This window comes from Adiantum capillus-veneris, chromosome 16 (assembly GCF_014529385.1).
Source record: "Adiantum capillus-veneris isolate H3 chromosome 16, ASM1452938v2, whole genome shotgun sequence".
In the NCBI taxonomy this organism is placed as follows: Eukaryota; Viridiplantae; Streptophyta; class Polypodiopsida; order Polypodiales; family Pteridaceae; genus Adiantum; species Adiantum capillus-veneris.
Window position 1 is genome coordinate 3759250 of NC_140946.1, and position 19964 is coordinate 3779213.

The 19964-nt window shown below is 41.1% G+C and overlaps 1 protein-coding gene across 2 annotated transcripts; it reads right to left on the reverse strand.

Moving 5' to 3' along the window:
• Window positions 1–347: 347 nt before the first annotated feature.
• SPO11-2 (sporulation 11-2) lies at window positions 348–4978 on the reverse strand. Of its 2 annotated transcripts, XM_086484559.1 has the most exons (11): window positions 4813–4976; window positions 4614–4697; window positions 4393–4522; window positions 4097–4234; window positions 3812–3900; window positions 2628–2756; window positions 2435–2529; window positions 2225–2287; window positions 2068–2144; window positions 1862–1989; window positions 351–1776 (listed from the first exon to the last, which is right to left on the reverse strand). In XM_086484559.1, exons 1-11 carry the CDS (start codon window positions 4891–4893, stop codon window positions 1636–1638), a joined length of 1155 nt encoding a protein of 384 aa, XP_086340685.1. In that variant the 5' UTR covers window positions 4894–4976; the 3' UTR covers window positions 351–1635. The 2 variants fall into 2 exon arrangements, with proteins under 2 accessions (XP_086340686.1, XP_086340685.1); XM_086484560.1 differs by lacking the exon at window positions 2225–2287 and having other exon boundaries at window positions 348–1776; window positions 4813–4978.
• Between the last annotated feature and the right edge of the window lie 14986 nt (window positions 4979–19964).

Sequence of the window (19964 nt, forward strand, 5' to 3'; positions counted from 1 at the left end):
GAGATCGCTTACACACTCAAAGAAAGAGAGGGAAAGAGTCTTTTTTTTTCATTGGAGCGACATAGAGAGAGAGAGAGAGAGAGAGAGAGAGAGAGAGAGAGAGAGAGAGAGAGAGTTGTAGCAACATAGCTTGCACCCCTTGCTCTCTTTGCGCCTTTGTTGTCGGACAAATTGAGAGAGAGAGAGAGAGAGAGAGAGAGAGAGAGAGAAGCATACATTGCACTCCTTGCTCTCATCTCTTTGGACAAATTTTAGAGAGAGCTACTCTCATCTCTTTGCACTCACAACAAATAAGCTTTTCTTACACAATCGCTATTTTTATTAAAGGCATGACTCCAAAGGAACGTTGAAAGTTGCATCTTAAAATAGCTTCAAAAAACCTTAAAAATGTGTGAAACATTTGATAGGCACCACACCTATATCACTCCTTGCAAGCAAACAATGCCAACAAATGCTAAATAAAGGTTTACTGTAAATGCAATCATCTACGCGTGCACCCTGAAGGCTTGCAACATTGCGCAAGTCATTGAGAGACGATGGGTTGATGTCAAATATGTTCAAAATTGCTATGATAGATGTGAGAATGTACATTTGTTTCGAGCAATCTAAGCAAAAAGTTTATCAACACCAAATGGAGGCTTCCTCGTCACGCATCTCGACTTATCTATGGTAATCTAGCTCCATATACTCTAGGGGCACAAGGATCTTCTATCCTCATTCTTGTACATAAGAATATCTAACCCCTTTAGCTCATGGTGTCCAATGTCAATCTATTCCACTGTCTAGTACTTGCTCCAATCCTTCCTAGTTTGCCTATCCTCTAGCCCTACTTGCATTTTGTAGGCTTTGCTCTCTTGCAAAGGAGTTCGAGTGTAATGGATGATCTTGTAAAAATGTTCTTGCATATGAGGCTCCTCAAGGTAGTCAAAGTTGTGTAGATTCAGCATACCACTCGGAAGGCTTAAAAAGTGGCTCTCTTTTGTATATCTTAACAAGTCAAAGGGCATCAATACCTTCATCATCCGAACCTGCATCAAAGGGCATTACTAGCTGGAGCAACCAAGCTGTCGAGCAATCAGAAGACAAAACTTTAGAACTTGTCACCATCCAAATGGGATTGACATACCAAGGAGACATGGAAGAGGACAAGTAGCCAGATGGACACATGACAAGAAATAATACTCTCTTAGCAGGCAAATTTCTACTTGTAGCCACTCTCTGCCGCCACCCTTGTAATATTCTCAATCTTCCCCATGCAAGAGGCCCTCTCATATTGCACTGCTTGCAAGCACATGTCAAAATCTTTTTAAGTGTTTCAGAACAAATTCTAATGACTGCACTTCTTCCCAGTAGCTTACGCCGTCTAAGGATAACAAACATGGGGGATATGTTGGATGTAAACAACTGCTTACTACTCTATGGAGTCCAAATAGTAAACTATTCGTGTGGTATGTATGCAGGTTGAATAGTATCACTGTCTTGAGGTGGAGCCACCCACATCCTTTAAATTGAGCTTGATCATGCAGGTCAACCAGTATTATAACAACCAACTGTCCTCATTTCCCTTCAGGTAAACAACCCACATTATGGATGATGCTGTTTCTAGTGCAGAGTCATCTTCGCCACTTGCGCACACTAAATGTAATCTCTCTGCACTATTTTTTGTGATACATATTTCCCAAGAAAACTGTAGCCATGAGCATATAGAGCTTCAATTTCAATGCGCTGTCCGAATTCCAGCATATAAGCCAATTCCTGTTTGTACTGCTCCTTGTTCTTCCACAAAGCACGACCATCAGCAAATCATAAGGTGCGAAGGACCTCGCACACATAAAGAGCCATCAGATATCCAGATACGTACTTGTAGCATTTTTGAGGAAAGCAAGCTTGCTCCCAGTCGCCTATCTTTTGCAGTAAGTGGTAAATGTGATTCCTTTGGTATCAGTTCAAGGTCTCTGCTCCGCAGTCCAAGCCACTTTACATCACAAACTGACCAAAGATTTCAAATTTAGCACTTCACGTGCGTGATATTCAGAACTACAAGCATCTTTGAGACTGCTCGTATACCATAACTCAATGCTTCAAGCCCCATTCTTATGCTCCCAAATTTGTAGGTGCAAATTATGGCTAAGCCAGCCGGATTCCTGATTGCCCAAGAACAAAATTCAAGACCTCACATTTATTAGATACAGAGCTGATCAAAGGCTCTAACGCAGAAAGATACCAATCAACTAAAGCGACAATAGGCAATAGTGGAAATGAGCATCTCAATTGATGAAGAAAAACCCTGCAAAGTAAAAAGGGAAGAATAAAGATTTAAACAACGTTTCTGAAGATAGACTGCTCAGGTATTTTGATGGGATGTCAATGCACAACTGCATGTCATCTGACATTTCCGACTTATTTGCGAGATAAAGAGGTTTAAAGATCTTGCCTAGACGCCAAGTCTGGATATCCTCTTGCTGTTATGATAATGCAAGGCACAGAGTGGAAAAATCTGTCTTCTTGAAGCCTTTGAAAAATTGCATCCTGAAAAGCAAATCGAGATCGTATATAGAATAACTTGGGGGGAATGGTCATACCTTCCTACTAAGAGCCTGAAAGTGTGAGCCTATTAGTGGACATACCTTCTCAACCAGAAGAATGTATCTTGCATCTGACTGAAATCTCCAGTTTTGAACACATTTCAAGTCCCCGCTAATTACTTGGCCTGCTGATCCTATTTTTGTGCAATCCAAAAGGCTTCCATTAGGTTCCTACAGATATCATGGAGGACTGTGAATCTCCACAACATTTAGAATGAAATAGCATTTAAGCTTGTACATGAATTGACAGAAGCCTTCAGAAAGTCTGCCTGTTATGCAACCAACCTTTGTCCTAGAAACACCAACAAAAAAACAATTGACAGATTTTTAAAAACTAGTTCAAGTCACGAACTTAGATCAGCCATTGACCTTGCCACACCGTGCCTAATACACACCAAAGAGCTAATCTACAAGGCAGACACTGTAGAATTTGCATGCAGGCAAACAGATCTGTCTATTTGGGAACAGCAAAGCATTCCCTTCTTTCAAAGACCACCCAAATAAGACATATACATATCCACATGCATATCTAGAAACACTACTTGTATATTACAAAGCTTACAAGAAGTGTGCTAAGAAGATACAATCAGAAAAGAAAAATGCTCTTAGAGAGTCAAAACATTTTACATCCCTTGCCCCCATGAACATACTCAGCAACTTCGCTAATTATTTTACCTTGTGTGGTGTGCCATGAAGCATGATCATTGGCTACCAGGCTACCAAGATTGAATAATCTAGTTTTCAACTTTTCGAGCACTATACAAATCCAACCTAGGGACACTTGAAAGGCGGGCTCGATTTCATGGCAACAACGGAGAGAGTATCCCAACATATCTTGACTAGCATAGCATACAAGCTTCAAACGTGCAACTTGGGATTTTGTCATTTAATGCTCACTTAAAAAGCCATATATAACAGTCACTACAATCTCTGGCTACCTTGAGAACCACCTCTATGCTCACAAACATGATGGTGGTCTATAGAAGCTTCAACTTAGAACTTGGGCGTTTTTCATTTAATGCTCTCATTTGCTGCTTCCTTAAAAACACATATATAACAGTCACAACAATCCCTGACTACATTGAGCAGCACCTCAACACTCAAAACATGATGGTACTCTCTACATCTCCTTGTGATGCATATCTATCCTTTGGAAAATAAGCCCTCACAATCTTGTGGCTGAATCCTGAATCTCAAAACCTACAAATCTACGCAAGCAAAATAACCTGTATGAGGAGACGCCCAGTCACTGATCCTTTACTTGATGCCAATATGCCAAGACTATTCCTGCTGCATTTGAGAACAGCTACCACATCTGCACAAACAACGGTTGCACATACTCTGGCAAATACGATACCATAGCAGAAATTGCTACTAAAAGGTTCACAGCAAAAATTGTCTAAAGCTGCAGAAGTTCAAAGCATCAACAGCTTAATAGATACAGAAGCATGTAGGTTACCTTGGCTTCTCAAAAATAACTTCTTTGAGATATATTTCAAGAAGAAGCGAACCTTGAATTGTGTCATTGACTTGCTGTTGGCATTTGAAGAAGCCAGGGGATTCAGACAAAAGACGATAAAATAGCTCACGCTGTGTAGCCTGCTTTCCTTCTTCTAGAAGCTGGTAACTTATCCTCAGTACCATCCAAACTGGTAAAACAAAGCTGAAAAAACTTTTAGCACCCTTCAGACTGTATAGGATATACACATTGAGACCAAGTTCATACTGAAGCAACTGTTTACGGGAGTTTTCTGAACCTATAACTTGCCAAAATCTGGATATTACAGTTCAACTCGTGCCAAGTCACCTCTAACAAAAGCTTTTGTGAATTGCTTCTTTACAAATGGCCTGTTGTAAGTTGAATGCGAGAGAAAAAGAGGTTCGTCTGCTCCAAAAAAAGAGGTCTTCGCATGGCAATTTTCTGCTGATCGACAGAGCTGAAAGGCAGTATGATGCTTTCTACAGTAAGGTACACGTAAGCGAGCAGTAGTTTAATGGAAGTTTCACTGAAACTGGCGTTTGAATTACCAGGGAAAGGTCTAGGATTGATGGCCGAACTGCAGTTAAGTTTTTCAGAAAAAGGAGCATCAAAGATTGAATTCTAGCATGAACCTGCATGTGAGAAACCAATTCACAAGTAATGTGAACTCGGGATAAGGTCACTTTCTGACATGCATTGTAATGATTAGCACCCTCTCTCAGCTCTCTCTCTCTCCCCCACGTGTACCTCTTCAGAAGGAACGCTTTCGGCTGTGCAGGCGTATTCTAGTGTGTGAAATGGAGTCTCCTCCCGAGACGCCATAGCCATGCCAGCTCAAAGATTTTCGAAACGTTAGAAGTTGTGACAGAATGATACATGCTTTTGGTCGTGGCTAGTAAGGGGCACGGGAGCTTTAAGGAAGACTCGGCGGTGGGATCAAGGGCGGAAGTGGGGCACCGTGATTGAGGCCATCGGGGCGCTATACGTGGTTTAAAAAATGGGGTTTGGTAAACGGGGGCGTCGGGAGGTAAACTCGGACGGGAGGATGATGTGGATTGGAAATGTGGCGCGCATGGACTGAGGTGGAGTCCCAAGTGGCAAATGATGGGGTGGGGGGTGGGCCGAGGTGGACGGCCTACATGAGGTATCATGAGGGTCTACCTTGTACCGTGTTGTACGTCGCATGCATGGGGGCTGAGTGAATGCGTTATGGGCGAGGGAAGTTTTGTTGCTAGTTGATGCGAGAGGGCTTGGGGGAGGGCTTGCATTATGTTAGACGAGCCATGTGGGGCCTCTAGACCGATTTACACAGACAAAGATTGGAGCCAGGGTGCAGGCCTCGCAGGTCCTCTCGGAGGTGGAGATTGTAACGCAGGTACAGACTGGGGCGGTAGGCACGACTACCAGGTATCTGTGTGTGTGTGTGTGTGTGTGTGTGTGTGTGTGTGTGTGTGTGTGTGTGTGTGTGTGTGTGTGTGTGAGAGAGAGAGAGAGAGAGAGAGAGAGACACACAAAGAGAGAGAGAGAGAGAGAGGAGGGGAGGGAGATGTGTCCCTTTCCCTTCTCCTTTCTGCATATTTTTGCCCGAATGATTTGTCCTGCTTGTCCGTGTATGGCGTGTATGGCGAGGATGCCCATTATGGTGCTTGCATGTTGCCATGCTATGATGAATGGCCGCTGGTGTTTCTTACAATAAAATGTTCATTGTATGGTGATCACCATAGGAAAAACTATGGCGCCAAGAAGGCCACATCAAGAGGTGCATGCAAAGAAGCTGGTTGGAAAGAAGCATGGGTGAGATCTCGGTAGGGGCACAGGGGAGGCTTCGCCTGTAAAAATTGCTCATTGTGGCCCTCAACTAAGGCAGAAGGAGTTAAAGAAAATAGAGAATTAGCCTTCTCCATGCTCAGGCAAGATGGCCCAAGTGGAGACACCAAAATCAGCGAATCCGCGCCCAAGAAAGAAGTTGGAAGGCAATGTTTGAAGGGCCTGATCAGAATGAAAATCTGGTGGATGAGAAGAAGGTTGGAAGGACCAAGGCAAACCAAAAGATTCTTGGTAAAGCAAAAGTTGGTGAAGGCAAGAGGGATCAACCGCGTGTCGAGACGGTAGCTGACGGAGTGCAAAACAATATGGATTCTTTGAGGGGAGAAGGAAATAGAGGCATTGGTGCATCCTCAGCCATGGTTGTGAACCCTTGCCATATGTTGAGGTCTTCTTGTCTGATGGAAGGCTTGCACAGCAATGTCAGGCGAGCGATAAGTGCCCTCAGCTATTCCATTTGAGTTGGTTCGTGTCATAATAATCAATATCTAATTCTCCTAAATGATTTTCTCATATTAAAATGATCATTTAATATGGGGAAGTGCTAGGGGAGAAGAAGCTAGAGTATTGGTTAAGCTAGCAGACCGGCCACAGTAGGGATCCAAAGGAGGGAAAATAGGGATCCAAAAGGGGGGCCATTTGCAAAAGAGCAATGTGCACCAATGGGCTTAATAGACCCTAAGGTTCAGCCCATTAAGACTTCCAAAATGCTAAGGTTCCAAAATTCAAAGGTTCTGTTCAAAGGTCAAAAGCCTAGGGAATTGGATGCTTTGTGTGTGTCCCAAAAGTCTTCAACCATCCCTACATAGGAGGGGGCGAGCCCTAGAAGTAGGAGATGAGAGAGAAACTCACACACACACACACACACACACACACACACACACACACACACACACACACACACACACACACACACACAAGCTCCCTTTACACAAAGGGAATGAGGGACACATGTCAGCTCCCTAGCCCAGATGCCCACAAGGTGTACTCAATTCTTATTGGATGGCCTTGGAGGTGGACCAATGAGAATTAAGCTAGAGTAAATCTAGTTTAATTAATTTAAAACACTTAAAAAAAGAACCAATAAGAATTAGGCTCTCTAGAAGACTATTGGACAATCTCCCAAGGGGTCCAATGAGCATTCAGCAGCCCAATGGCTTGCCTGATTCCTATTGGCCAGGAGGCAAAGGGGTCCAATGAGAGTTTAGTTGAATTAAATAATTACCTAAAGCTCTCACAAAAGGGGAAAGGGGGACACATGTCAGAAGGCTATCACTTAGCCCTGGGGAGGTCCAATAGGGCTGTAGCATGAGCATTTAGCAAGGGGGGCGACCAAGAGAGAGAGGGGGCTAATTTTTGGAAGGCATTATCACACACACACTCACACAATCTCATGTGTGAAGCAAAGAAGACTCTCTCTCCTTCTCAAGCTTTAATGGAAAGTTTACCACCTACTCCAAGCTTGTGAGAAGAGAGGCCTACACCAACAACTCTTGGCTTTGTGATGCAAATTCAACCAAGAGCCAAGCTTCAATGCATGCTCATCTCCTCTACCATGCTAATTACTAAGCTAAGCTATGCTAATATGAGTGATTATGTGAGGAGATGTACATCTTTCTCATAAGAATACTCCTTCTTCCTCTCAATCTACTCTCATACCCCGCTAGCTCTCACCATCTTCGAAGGTGTGTGAGGTCTTGGGTCTGAGACCATGAGAGAATTGATGTTGTGTTTGATAAGTGTTTTGCTTAGTGCATGAAGTTTTCATCTTCATTGCACTAGCTAGTATTGAAGGAACACAAAGAATTGTATTGTAAAATGTCTCTCTTGATGGGAGAAACCATAATACAAAGCCTTTTGGAGGGGGGACCGGCTCCATGCAAATCCAGTCTTCAATTGTTGTCAATTGCTTAATTTCTCTCTCTTTTGAAGTATTGTTCATGCTATCTAACTAGGTGTTATGCTTTTTGTTGCTCTCTCCACCCAAGCACTCTTATTATTCTCATTAGGAAGCTATTCTAATGAAATGCTCACTATGTTCATGTTATTTTCCACTACACACAAGTTACTACACCATTAAATGTTAGATTGGTATCAGAGCACAAGGTTTCTCTTTTCTTGCTCAAGAAGGGAGGTTCTCAAGTTAACTTTAAATGGTTGGTATTATTAATTGCATGTGGATAAGTAGAATAGGTATTTTTCAGCCTTGCAGTGCGCCTGCCTTTGTGCAGTTAACGGGGCATCACCGTCGAGAGCTATGGTCTTAACAGTGGAGTCCTACAGGGCTTGCCTACGGCTTATTGCCTACGGCTTAACCACTATTGAGCTATTAGAAGCTTGACAGGAGCCGGTGTTGTTTTGGTGTTGAACGACCCTCTCTTCTATTCCTTGCAATTAATGGTATTCGAGCCACGGGTACAATAGTTTGAGTGCTTTTTCTAAAGGGGTAAAGAGGAGTAGCAACTAGGGCTTGAAGTGCCAAATTACACCTAAAAAGTTTACACCTAAAAGTTGTTAGAATGGCTGACAATAGTAAAGAGAGTGAAATTAATGTTGATAACTTTGATTTTGCTAACGAGCAAGCTACTAATGATGCCCCAATGCTTGTTAACTATCTTGTTTCTAGGCTTCAACAAGTCATGGGCAATCCATCCCTCCAAAGTGAAGTGCAACGGCAGCTTCGTGCTCATGGGATTCTCCAAGCTCCCCACCATGACAAGAGAGCACCTAGGAAGCCTCCTTGCAAGACTTCCAAAAGAGGCCTCTCTCCGATTCGGGAAGAAGAAGAGGATCCATATGAAGGGCTCAGAAATTTGCTCCTTGATGATGCATCTCCTTCTCAAAGGAGAATTCAAGAGCCTCCATTGAAGGAACGAGAAAGAAGTGAGTCTCCTGCCACCTCGACGGAGATGGCTCCACGAAGACGGCGGACTAAACGCTCTCTATCACTTCCAAAACGGAGAAGACCATCGCATACTTCTCCACACCATACTTCAAAGAGGGATATCAAAAAGCAAGAAGAAAAAGGGGAGAAAGAGGACACCCTCTTCTCCATCTTCTTCATCCTCTTCCTCTTATAAAAGTGATGGTGAAGACAAAGAAGATCAAGGAAAGAAAAAGGCGAGAAAGAGGTCACCCTCTTCTCCTTCTTCCTCAAATTCTTCATCTTCAGAAGAAAGTGATGGTGCAACCTTTGAACCATCAAAAAGAAGAGGCCATAGGAAATCCTATGCCACGTGGAAGAGGTCATCCAAGCTCAAGAAATTCAAAGAGGGAGGGAAGAGCATCTCTTTCCTTGCCTATGATGGCACTTTTGGTGCTACGGACAAAGTCTTGGCCTTTATCCAACAATTCGATGCTTTGTTTGGAGATGAGGGCCTCACAGAGTCCTCTAAGCTATGCCATGTAGCTATGCACTTTCAAAAGTCCGCCAGGCAATGGTGGTCTAGCCTACGGGCCAACAGTGAAGCTCCACGAACATGGAAAGCTTTAAGAGCTTCCATTGTGAAGCAGTTTTTGGCCACCGATGCCAAAGACAAAGTACTCACCGAATGGCGAAGCTTGAAGCTCTCTCCCTATGAATCCATCCACAAATATGTAGAGAAGTTTTGGGACCTACAACTCAAAGCCACTATCTTCAAAAAGTTGTATTTTGGAGAGAAAAAGCAACAATTTTGTGCAGGCTTAACTGAAGAAATGGCGAAATATGTCAACTCCCAAAGGCCACGCACCATATCGGCGGTTATACACCATACTATGGTGGCCTCTCAAATCAATTTCCAAAAGGGGGCTCAAAGAAATTCTAAGCCCACGGAAAACAAGGGTTCCAATGAGCCTAAGGGGAAGGACAATGTCCAAAAATCTCCTAAGGGCAACTCTAACAAAGCTAAAGAGAAGGGAGTTTACAAAGGCAAAAATAAACTCTCTCCTGAAGAGCTTGGGCAAGGATAACCGTTGTTTCAAGTGCGGCGAGCAAGGGCATGCGTACTACGCTTGTCCCCAAAAGAATACCCACCATGAACCTCCTAGAGCTACCTTGGTTGAAATCCAAGAGGAGGAAATTCACCACAAATGATCTCCTCTATGCCATGCTTGGGGAAAGGTAAGAGAACATGATGCTTTTATTCTCTTTGACCCTGGTTCTACTCACAATTTTATATATATAGAGTTGGCCACCAAGCTTGGCATACAAGCCTACGAGATGGGAGATGTCCTACACGTAGACGGTGCTTTCAAGGGGCAAGAAGCTTCAGTCACTCCCTTAATCGGGAAATTGAGGCTCCATGTCCAAAGCTATGTGGACAAAGAGGACTTCTTTATCTCTCCTCTCAAGCATGATGATGTAATCCTAGGGGCACCATGGTTTGATCGCATGGCTACCAATGTTAAATTCCCTTAAAGGAGAATCTCCTTTAAGTTCAGGGAAAAAGATATGTATATAGATGCTAAGGAAATGGGTAACACTATACCCATTGTACATACACAAGCTTTCAACAAGTCAATAAAGAGCTCTATTTCAGTATACATGATTTTTGTTAAAGATTCTCAAAATGAACCTAATGTTTTAGCAAAAGAAAATATACACAATCAAAAGGAATTAGAGTTATCCAATTCCTCAAGGGGTTTCAAGATGTCTTTATTGACGACATCCCTTGTGAGCTACCTCCTAAACAAGGCAATGATGACCATGCAATTGAACTTCTTCCAGGAAGTTCACCGCCTAACAAACCTCCTTATTGAGTTTCTCAAGCTTAACAAGAGGAGATTATGCGGCAAGTGCATGAGTTAGTTGAGAATGGCATAGTTAGGCCTAGCTCATCTCCATTTTGTTCTCCTGTGCTACTAGTGCAAAAGAAAGACGGCACATATCGTATGTGTGTTGACTATAGAGCACTAAATAGGATCACTATCAAGAATAGGTTTCCCGTTCCACGGGTAGAATACCTATTTGATAAGCTACAAGGATCCACCTACTTCAATAGGATTGACCTAAAAAGTGGCTATCATCAAATAAGGATAGTTGATCAAGATATTGTAAAGACCGCATTTCACACACGTGAGAATAAACTTTATGTTAATCGAAAGAAAAGTGATTTTTTCTTACAAGAGATTCAATATTTAGGTCACATTATCTCTCAAGATGGCATCCAAATGGATCCATCAAAGTTAGAGGTAATAAAAGGATGGCCTAAACCAAGGAATCTTCATGAATTAAGAAGCTTTATAGGTATGTGCGCATACTATAGTGAATGCGGTTTCCATAGCAACTCACAATGGTCTATCTTCTATGATAGATGAGTATGCTATTGATCCCGATTTTAGAGATGTGATTTCAGCCCTTGCACTAGGGAAGAAAGAGGAACCATTTACTTTACAAGATGGTTATCTTCTCTACGACAATAGACTATGCGTTACTAGCTCACTACGTGAGAAAGTAATGTATGGATCTCATGCTCCTCCTTATGCAGGGCATAGAGGGATTCAGTCTACCTTAAAGGGGATTGAAACATATTTCTATTGGCCTACCATGAAAGCAAACATACAAGAGTATGTTTCTAAATGTGTGGTATGCCAAAAGACAAAGTTTGATAGAGGGAAGCAACCTGGATTGCTTCAACCTTTGCCAATCCAAAATTCACCATGGGAGAGCATATCCATGGATTTTATCTTTGGATTGCCTAAGTCTATCCATGGGAATACAGGAATATGGACGATAGTAGATAGGTTCAGTAAACAAGCTCATTTTATACCTGTCAAAAAGACTATCAAAGCCCATCAAATGGCAACCCTCTTCATTTCACAAATCTTCAAGTACCATGGCTTTCCAATGTCCATAGAGTCGGATAGAGATCCTAGAATGACCATTAATTTCTAGAAGGTTCTCTTTGAGAATTTAGGGGCAAGGCTAAATTTCTCTTCGGCCTATCACCCGCAAACAGATGGCCAAAGTGAAATAGCTAACCTAACAATTCTCGATCTACTAAAAGCCTATGTAATGGAAGTAGATCAAAGATCCCAATGGGAGAAGTACTTACCCTTAGTGGAGTATGCCTACAATAACACTGTACATACTTCCACGGGAAAAGCACCTTTTGAGGTAATTGAGGGAAGATCAAAATGTCCCTTGCTTACTTAAGGTACACGGGAAGATCTTCGATGCAGATGAGTATAGGCGAGACCTACAAGAATCTTTCCAAAAGATTAAGGATGCTATCTTTATCTCATAGCAAAGGCAAAAGGTTGCTGCTGACAAGCACAGAAAAGCCCAAGCCTTTAAAGAAAATGATTGGGTCTTACTCAAATTTCCCAAGGCTCGATTAAGGCACACGACGGGCAAGAATCCTACGGGACACCAAAAGTACTATGCTAAGTTAGCAAAAAGGTACTATGGTTCCTTCCAAATTCTTAGGCCAATCAATGAGATGGCCTATCAACTCAAGTTTCCCAACCATTGGCTCATACACAATGCTTTCCATGTGAGCCTACTAAAGCCTTACAAAGGATATCCACCTCAAGAACCAACTATTGAAGACCCACCGGAGATCGAGGACCAAGAAGAGGTGTTGCAGCCCGAGTCCATTCTCCGACATGAAGCCAAGGTACTAAGAGGCGGTAAGACTATCCGCTAGATGTAAGGCATGCAATTAAAGGATAACCTAAACCTTGTCAATGCTTACAATTCTTCCCTAGAGTAAGCAAATGTACAAATGTTAAAAAAAATGAACAAAGTTTTTGTCTTATAAGACTCTCGTTTTCTTTATTGTGCACAAAAATGAAGTAGTATGCATGCTTAGATCAAGTTTGCGAAGACGATGTCTCCCAAACACCAAGTAGAGCTTGTCACTCTACTATGAAATATTGATAGGACTAATGTGCAGACATGCTTGCGACAGCTTAGGCTCTCAAGCGCCAAATGGATTAGTCATCCATTTTGGAACGATGTCGTAGGGTAACATAGGGATCCTCTACCCGCTAGGAAAAAGGACTAATGAATATGCTTTATCTTCTCTACCCCATAGTCAAGGACGACTATGATTTCAAGAGAGAAGTAATGTCATAATAATCAATATCTAATTCTCCTAAATGATTTTCTCATGTTAAACTGATCATTTAATATGGGGAAGTGCCACGGGAGAAAAAGCTAGAATATTGGTTAAGCTAGCAGACCGGCCACAATAGGGATCCAAAGGAGAGAAAATAGGGATCCAAAAGGGGGGGCATCTGCAAAAGAGCAATGTGCACCAATGGGCTTAAAAGACCCTAAGGTTCAGCCCATTAAGACTTCCAAAATGCTAAGGTTCCAAAATTCAAGGTTCTGTCCAAATGTCAAAATCCTAGGGAATTGGATGCTTTGTGTGTGTCCCAAAAGTCTTCAACCATCCCTACATAGGAGGGGGCAAGCCCTACAAGTAGGAGATGAGAGATAAACTCTCTCTCTCTCTCTCTCACACACACACACACACACACAAGCTTCCTTTACACGAAGGGAATGAGGGACACATGTCAGCTCCCTAGCCCAGATGCCCACAAGGTGTACTCAATTCTTATTAGATGGCCTTGGAGGTGGACCAATGAGAATTAAGCTAAAGTAAATCTAGTTTAATTAATTTAAAAACACTTTAAAAAAGAACCAATAAGAAGTAAGCTCTCTAGAAGACTATTGGATAGTCTCCCAAGGGGTCCAATGAGCATTCAGCAGCCTCATGGCTTGCTTGATTCCTATTGGCCAGGAGGCAAAGGGGTCCAATGAGAGTTTAGTTGAATTAAATAATTACCTAAAGCTCTCACAAAAGGGGAAAGGGGGACACATGTCAGAAGGCTATCACTTATGCTGCTTAATTTCCATTGGCTAGACTTAGGGAGGTCCAATAGGGCTGTAGCATGAGCATTTAGCAAGGGGGGTCGACCAAGAGAGAGAGGGGGCTGATTTTTGGAAGGCATTATCACACACACACTCACACAATCTCATGTGTGAAGCAAAGAAGACTCACTCCCCTTCTCAAGCTTTAATGGAAAGCTTACCACCTACTCCAAGCTTGTGAGAAGGGAGGCCTACACCAACAACTCTTGGCTTTGTGATGCAAATCCAACCAAGAGCCAAGCTTCAATGCATGCTCATCTCCTCTACCATGCTAATTACTAAGCTAAGCTATGATAATATGAGTGATTATGTGAGGAGATGTACATCTTTCTCCTAAGAATACTCCTTCTTCCTCTCAATCTACTCTCATACCCCACTAGCTCTCACCATCTTCGAAGGTGTGTGAGGTCTTGGGTCTGAGACCCTGAGGGAATTGATGTTGTGTTTGATAAGTGTTTTGCTTAGTGCATGAAGTTTCCATCTTCATTGCACTAGCTAGTATTGAAGGAACACAAAGAATTGTATTGTAAAATTCTCTCTTGATGGGAGAAACCATAATACAAAGCCTTTTGGAGGGGGGACCGGCTCCATGCAAATCCGGTCCTCAATTCTTGTAAATTTCTTAATTTCTCTCTCTTTTGAAGTATTGTTCATGCTATCTAACTAGGTGTTATGCTTTTTGTTGCTCTCTCCACCCAAGCACTCTTGTTATTCTCATTAGGAAGCTATTCTAATGAAATGCTCACTTTGTTCATGCTATTTTCCGCTACACACAAGTTACTAGACCATTAAATGCTAGAGTTCGATTGCGGATGGAGAGGCATCTAAAGACAGAGCATGGAGGCGTTCCAATGCTAAATTGGGCTCAAGAGAAAAACCGCCAAATGCAAGAGACAGTGCACAGTGGCACAAGCAAGCAAAGATGCGCTTAAGGATAGAAATCTAAAAAAAACAGAGCGCCTTCATCGTCTTCGAGTAGCTGAGAAGTGGGATAAGCTAGGGCCTGAGTTTAGAAGAGTCTCAAAGGTAGAGTTTGTTGAGAAGATTGTCAAAGAGCGCATGGCAGCCTACCTCGCGTCCTCAAAAGAGCGCATGGATCGCATCCAACAGCAAATCAACGAAGGCTATGAAAAGAATGTAAGTAACATGGCCACTCCATCGATTTTACATATTATTGCATCATGCTTTATTATTACATTTGTTGTGTGTTTGCTTTGTCAGTCCTAGTTCACTTGAAGGTGGATTGTTTGCCTGAATGCGGTCCTAGTTTATTGAGACGGGTTTAGGTCCACATTGAGATTTCTCCCATTAAATGGCTGATTTAGGCATATTCACCTTGGAGGATTATCCTTGCAAACCATTTACCATTAATGAGCTGAGGCATGTTTGCTTGCCTAGTCCCAGCTTATCTTAAGGTGCATTGTTTGCTAGAAGTTGTCCTAGTTTACTGAAAAATTCATGGAGACTACCATTTTACATACTATTGCAGCATGGCTTATTACTATATTTGTTGTGGCATGTTTGCTTGCATGGTCCTAGTTCACTTCAAGGTGGACTTTTGCCCAAAAGCGGCTTAGTTTACCCTTTACTGAGAACAGTTTAGATCTACATTGCACTAGCTCCCCTTTGAATGGCTGATTTAGGCACAACGAAGTTTATGATTACTTGTGTTGAGGCATGTTGCTTTCTTGGCCCTAGTTTACAAGGCAGTGCATTGTCAATGAAGACTATCCTTGCTTATGATTAATAACTTGTGGTTGAGGCATGTTTGCTTTCTTGGTCCTAGTTTACAAGGCAATGCATTGTTTGCTAGTAGTTGTCCTAGTTTACCGGTGGCTTTCGAAGGGATTTTAAGCTAATTCTCGGCGTCTTGATTGAAATCATTTTATGTAAAAATGTTGGTTTCTTACAGACTGCTTGTGGTGTTGGGTTTTTGGCTACATTCATCTAAACATGTTGGGTTCAACGGGGGCTATCACTGAGCTCAATCCTCGTTGTTGTTATGCATGAAATTTATGCATGAATGGGCTAACTTGTGGTTTCATTTGGTTGATTGAATGCAGAGGCGGATCAAGGTTGTACCTCCTTGGTTAAATGTCATGATGGATGACATTGAGGACATCAACCAGCCCATAGGCAACTTCAAGGGCAAGGAGCTAGAGGAGGATGCGGATGATTTTTAGTCGGACCGAGAAGATGAAGAGGCTAGAGATTATGAGTGGACTCTAATGGAGGATGAAGACATTAAGGAGGATAAAGATGGCCAAGAAGACGAATAGGAATGCGGGGAGGAGGAGGGGGGAGCAAGCAACACGAAAGAGGGCTCCGCTGACTCGACTTCCCTTGGGCTTGGAGATACACCATCCTCACCGCCTCTTGAGAAAGAGAACATTGATGCGGAGGACTCTCAGATTGTGGACACAAAGGAGGTGCCTCCTGCAGATACATATACATTTATCCGATTTGCATCCATGATGCTAAACGTTGATCTTTTGCACGAGGAGGTAGTGGGACATCTTTCTAATTGCAGTAGTGGCATGCATTATTTGGTTGTTGTTATTCTTGGCAGGTTTAGGGTGTCACATATATTTCCGAATGATTTGGCATAAAATCTTCTTTTAACCATGCAAGGAATTGTGAAACAACATAGACCAAAGCTGCAAATTCATTCGTCAATGAAGACGTTGTTGATGTCTCATCCACAACCCTTTGCTAGCATACCATGTAGGCACATTGTGGCTACAAATGTAAAGGACGATACATAGTATTTGCGTGCATTGGCAGAGCATGGATTTTGTTCAATGCATTTAAATATTTCTTTATGTAAGGGGGTGTCACTATTGGTCACATGTGTTCGACATCTAAGTTGCATTATACGTTATACGTGATATGTATAATACACCATATACGGATGTATTATACAATACTCCATATTATACGGGCGTATGACACGATGCCGCGTCCCAAAAACGGGCAACCGTGTTATTTCTTTGTTTTTCTGATCGAAAACTTTTTTGATCAAAAAAGATTTTGATCGAAAGATCTTTTGATCTAAAGATCTTTAGATCTAAAAACCCTGAGCAATGTTGTGTGATCACATAGCATCTCTCAAGTAAACAAGAGATGAGTAAGAAAATATAAATACTAGCAAAAAATTAAAGAATAAAAAATAAAAAATGCAAAGTTGAAACTTAAAAATACAAAATCAACAATTGTTTAGGTCAGAACCAAGCGAATAGAGGGCCTTGAGGGGTCTCTTGGGTCTCTATTTGCTTGTTCTGACCTCATGAGTCCCTAAGATTAGCCTTAGGATGCATCCAAAACGTCCAAAAACCTTAGCATAGCACTTAAAAATGCTGAAATTTAACGTCTCTAGCTCAAGATATAGCATATTAAGCTTATAGCCTCATGAGGTTAGAACCAAGCAAATAGAGGCTCTTGAGGGGTCTCAAGGGTCTCCATTCGCTTGGTTTTGACTCATGAGGCCCTAAGCTTAAGATATAGCATTTTTAAGCCTTAGGATGCATCCAAAATGTCCAAAAACTTTAGCATAGCACTTTAAAACACTGAAATCTGACGTCTCTAGGTACTACCTCTTCACTACCTTAATCCTCTGGATCCAAGTTTTTTGAGCACTTGGGTTTGTATTATCCTTGACATGTCACCACCCTACCTAGATTCACAAGATTTATCCACATGGTCTAACTAACATTCTCACATCTATTCTATATGAATGCTCTCCTTTTGACAAGCAAGTGCGGTCTAAGAGGACATAGTCATCTTTGTTGGGTGTTCAACTTTTGGAATTGTGGATAACGTGAATCATTTGCATGTATCAGTAAAAAAAGTTATATTGGTCTTTTCTTCCCTATAGATCCAGTGCTATTCCCATATTTAAGATTGACATCAATTGCAATATCAACTTGCTGCATTATGTCATCCCCATATTTAAGATTGGGCATCAATCACAATATCACACACATTCAAAAGGACGGAATCCCATTAGTTATTGCAAACTTCTAGCTTGCTTCCTATGCAAGTTTTGCATTTAAACTTTACAACGATGAATCCACATCTATCGACCATCAAAATTGGAAATCACCAATTCACTGCTTAATATTTAGTTATATACAATATTTAAGTGAACTGCAAATCTACTCATAAAATTTGACTTTGTAGCCACCTATTGTGCATTTGACGTGCATTGGTGCCTCATTGGGGCATTCTTTAGTATTGCATGCACACAATGAGCACTTAATCTCCACTTTCAACATTGTTGAACATCATTTAACAAACTCAAATCAGGAATCCATTGATTCTCAATATCAAGCCAAGATCAACAATGTTCACAAGTGCACACACATACAATGGGGAACACACACTTGAGTTGGAATGCCAATATGAATGAATGATCCAATAAAAAAATTTCCAAAATCCTCACATTAGGAATGACATGATTCCATCAATTAGGCACTATCACAATGTTAACACACAAAAAAATCTCAGTACGGCATCAATTGAGATATTTACCGCTCCCTTCAACCCAATTTGATAAACCTAAGCAGATATGGATACCCAAGCCAAAAACTCCACAAGTGGTAATCAAAGTGAAACAGTAGAGTACTCCAAAAAAATCTCTACAACCTTGACACGGTTATACTTGGAAGTGGTAGCCCAAAAGATAGTCAAATTCTATTGGAGACCATAAATTACAAAATCAATGTGGGTTTACCATAGGTGCATACAACTAACTTTTTCCATATTCCTTCCATAATGGATCCCAATTAACATCCATAAAAGCCATTTACGAAGTAAGAGAAGTCACAAGCATTCCAAGAAAATAGCTACTCCACGAGTAGACACCAATGCAACCATACTATGAGCCTCCAATTTAGCCCCAAATCTGGTTGATTTCATCCAAAAATCAAGTCGTAAGATAACGCATCAATTAGTAGAAATTCACTTGCTTACAATGATAGCTAAACCTATAATCAGGAGATTACAAATTTATAACGTCAATGATAGTGATGGGTTACAAAATTCTTTGCACATTAAAAAAAAGAAAGAAATAGTTAGATCATGTGAATAGTTATTTAAATTAGTGATTTCTTAGTCACACATAGTCAATGGTTATGATGGAGTTTTTCCATTTGCTGGTGGGGAATAGTCAATGGTTAGTCAAAAACTAGTGAGAGTTACAATGAGATTGGGGTGTTTTGGGGGTAATATAACTCAAAATTAGTAAGTAATTATTGCACACACATAAAAGATCAAACCAAAATTGTCTTACAGACACTCAAACCCAACAAGATTAATGATTAGCTAGTGAAAAGTAATGATGGTAAGACTCTTACCAAATTACAAATGCATCCTAGACTCCACTAGTCTAAGCTATTGTCACAAGAATTAGAGTTAATGTTGGGGTGTCACATAGCTTAGGACCTAGTCCACATACAAATGCATCCTAGACTCCATTAGTCTAAGCTATTGTCGCAAGAATTAGAGTTAATGTTGGGGTGTCACATAGCTTAGGACCTAGACCACATACAATGGGTCAACGTAATTGTCAATCAAAAGAGTATAAAGATCAGCTAGGGCTTGGAGGCATCCCGCAAGATGTGCAAGAGTCTCATTAGATGCTTCAACACTAGTTTGATAGAAAAAAAGACACTTTAGTGTCTTTTTTTCATAAAGTGTCTTTTTCATGAATTTCAATAAAATGATGCATGAAATCTAAAAACATCTCAAAAAATGCTTTAGCAAGTTTATAAAATGTTAGCCAAAGTACTCATAAAAATCATAATCCCTCACTTTTGTACATAGCCTCAATAATAAATACACTCACAAAATTTAGCACCTATGCAAATCAACTATCAATATTTCACTAAACTTCTCTAGTCTAAGAAAAAAATAATCAAGGTGCATGCAATATTTCATGGTAACTAGTTACATATGTGCGTGACATTTTTGTAACTCTCATGTTTTAAAAAAATCTTCATGACTAGAATTCAATATTGAAAGTCGGGTGGGTCAAATTTGAATTCAATTAACAACCACATAAAATGCTTAGTTCATTTAAATTTGCAATGTCTTGTGATGCATATATATACTAGATCTAAGACTCAATTACTTAAAATGATAGTATTTGATGGTTATGAAATCCACATTTTGTGATTTATGTCATATCCCAGAAATTGTGCATGTTGAATTTCTT

Excerpts from the sequence above, each read along its gene's own strand:
- SPO11-2 (XM_086484559.1), bottom strand. The coding sequence starts at position 4,893 with ATGGCTATGGCGTCTCGGGAGGAGACTCCATTTCACACACTAGAATAC. Across the intron at positions 4,235-4,392 it reads CACAAAAGCTTTTGTTAGAG|TTTGGATGGTACTGAGGATA; the intron begins GTGACTTGGCAC and ends TTGTTTTACCAG. Across the intron at positions 2,757-3,811 it reads CTGGGCGTCTCCTCATACAG|GAACCTAATGGAAGCCTTTT; the intron begins GTTATTTTGCTT and ends TGATATCTGTAG.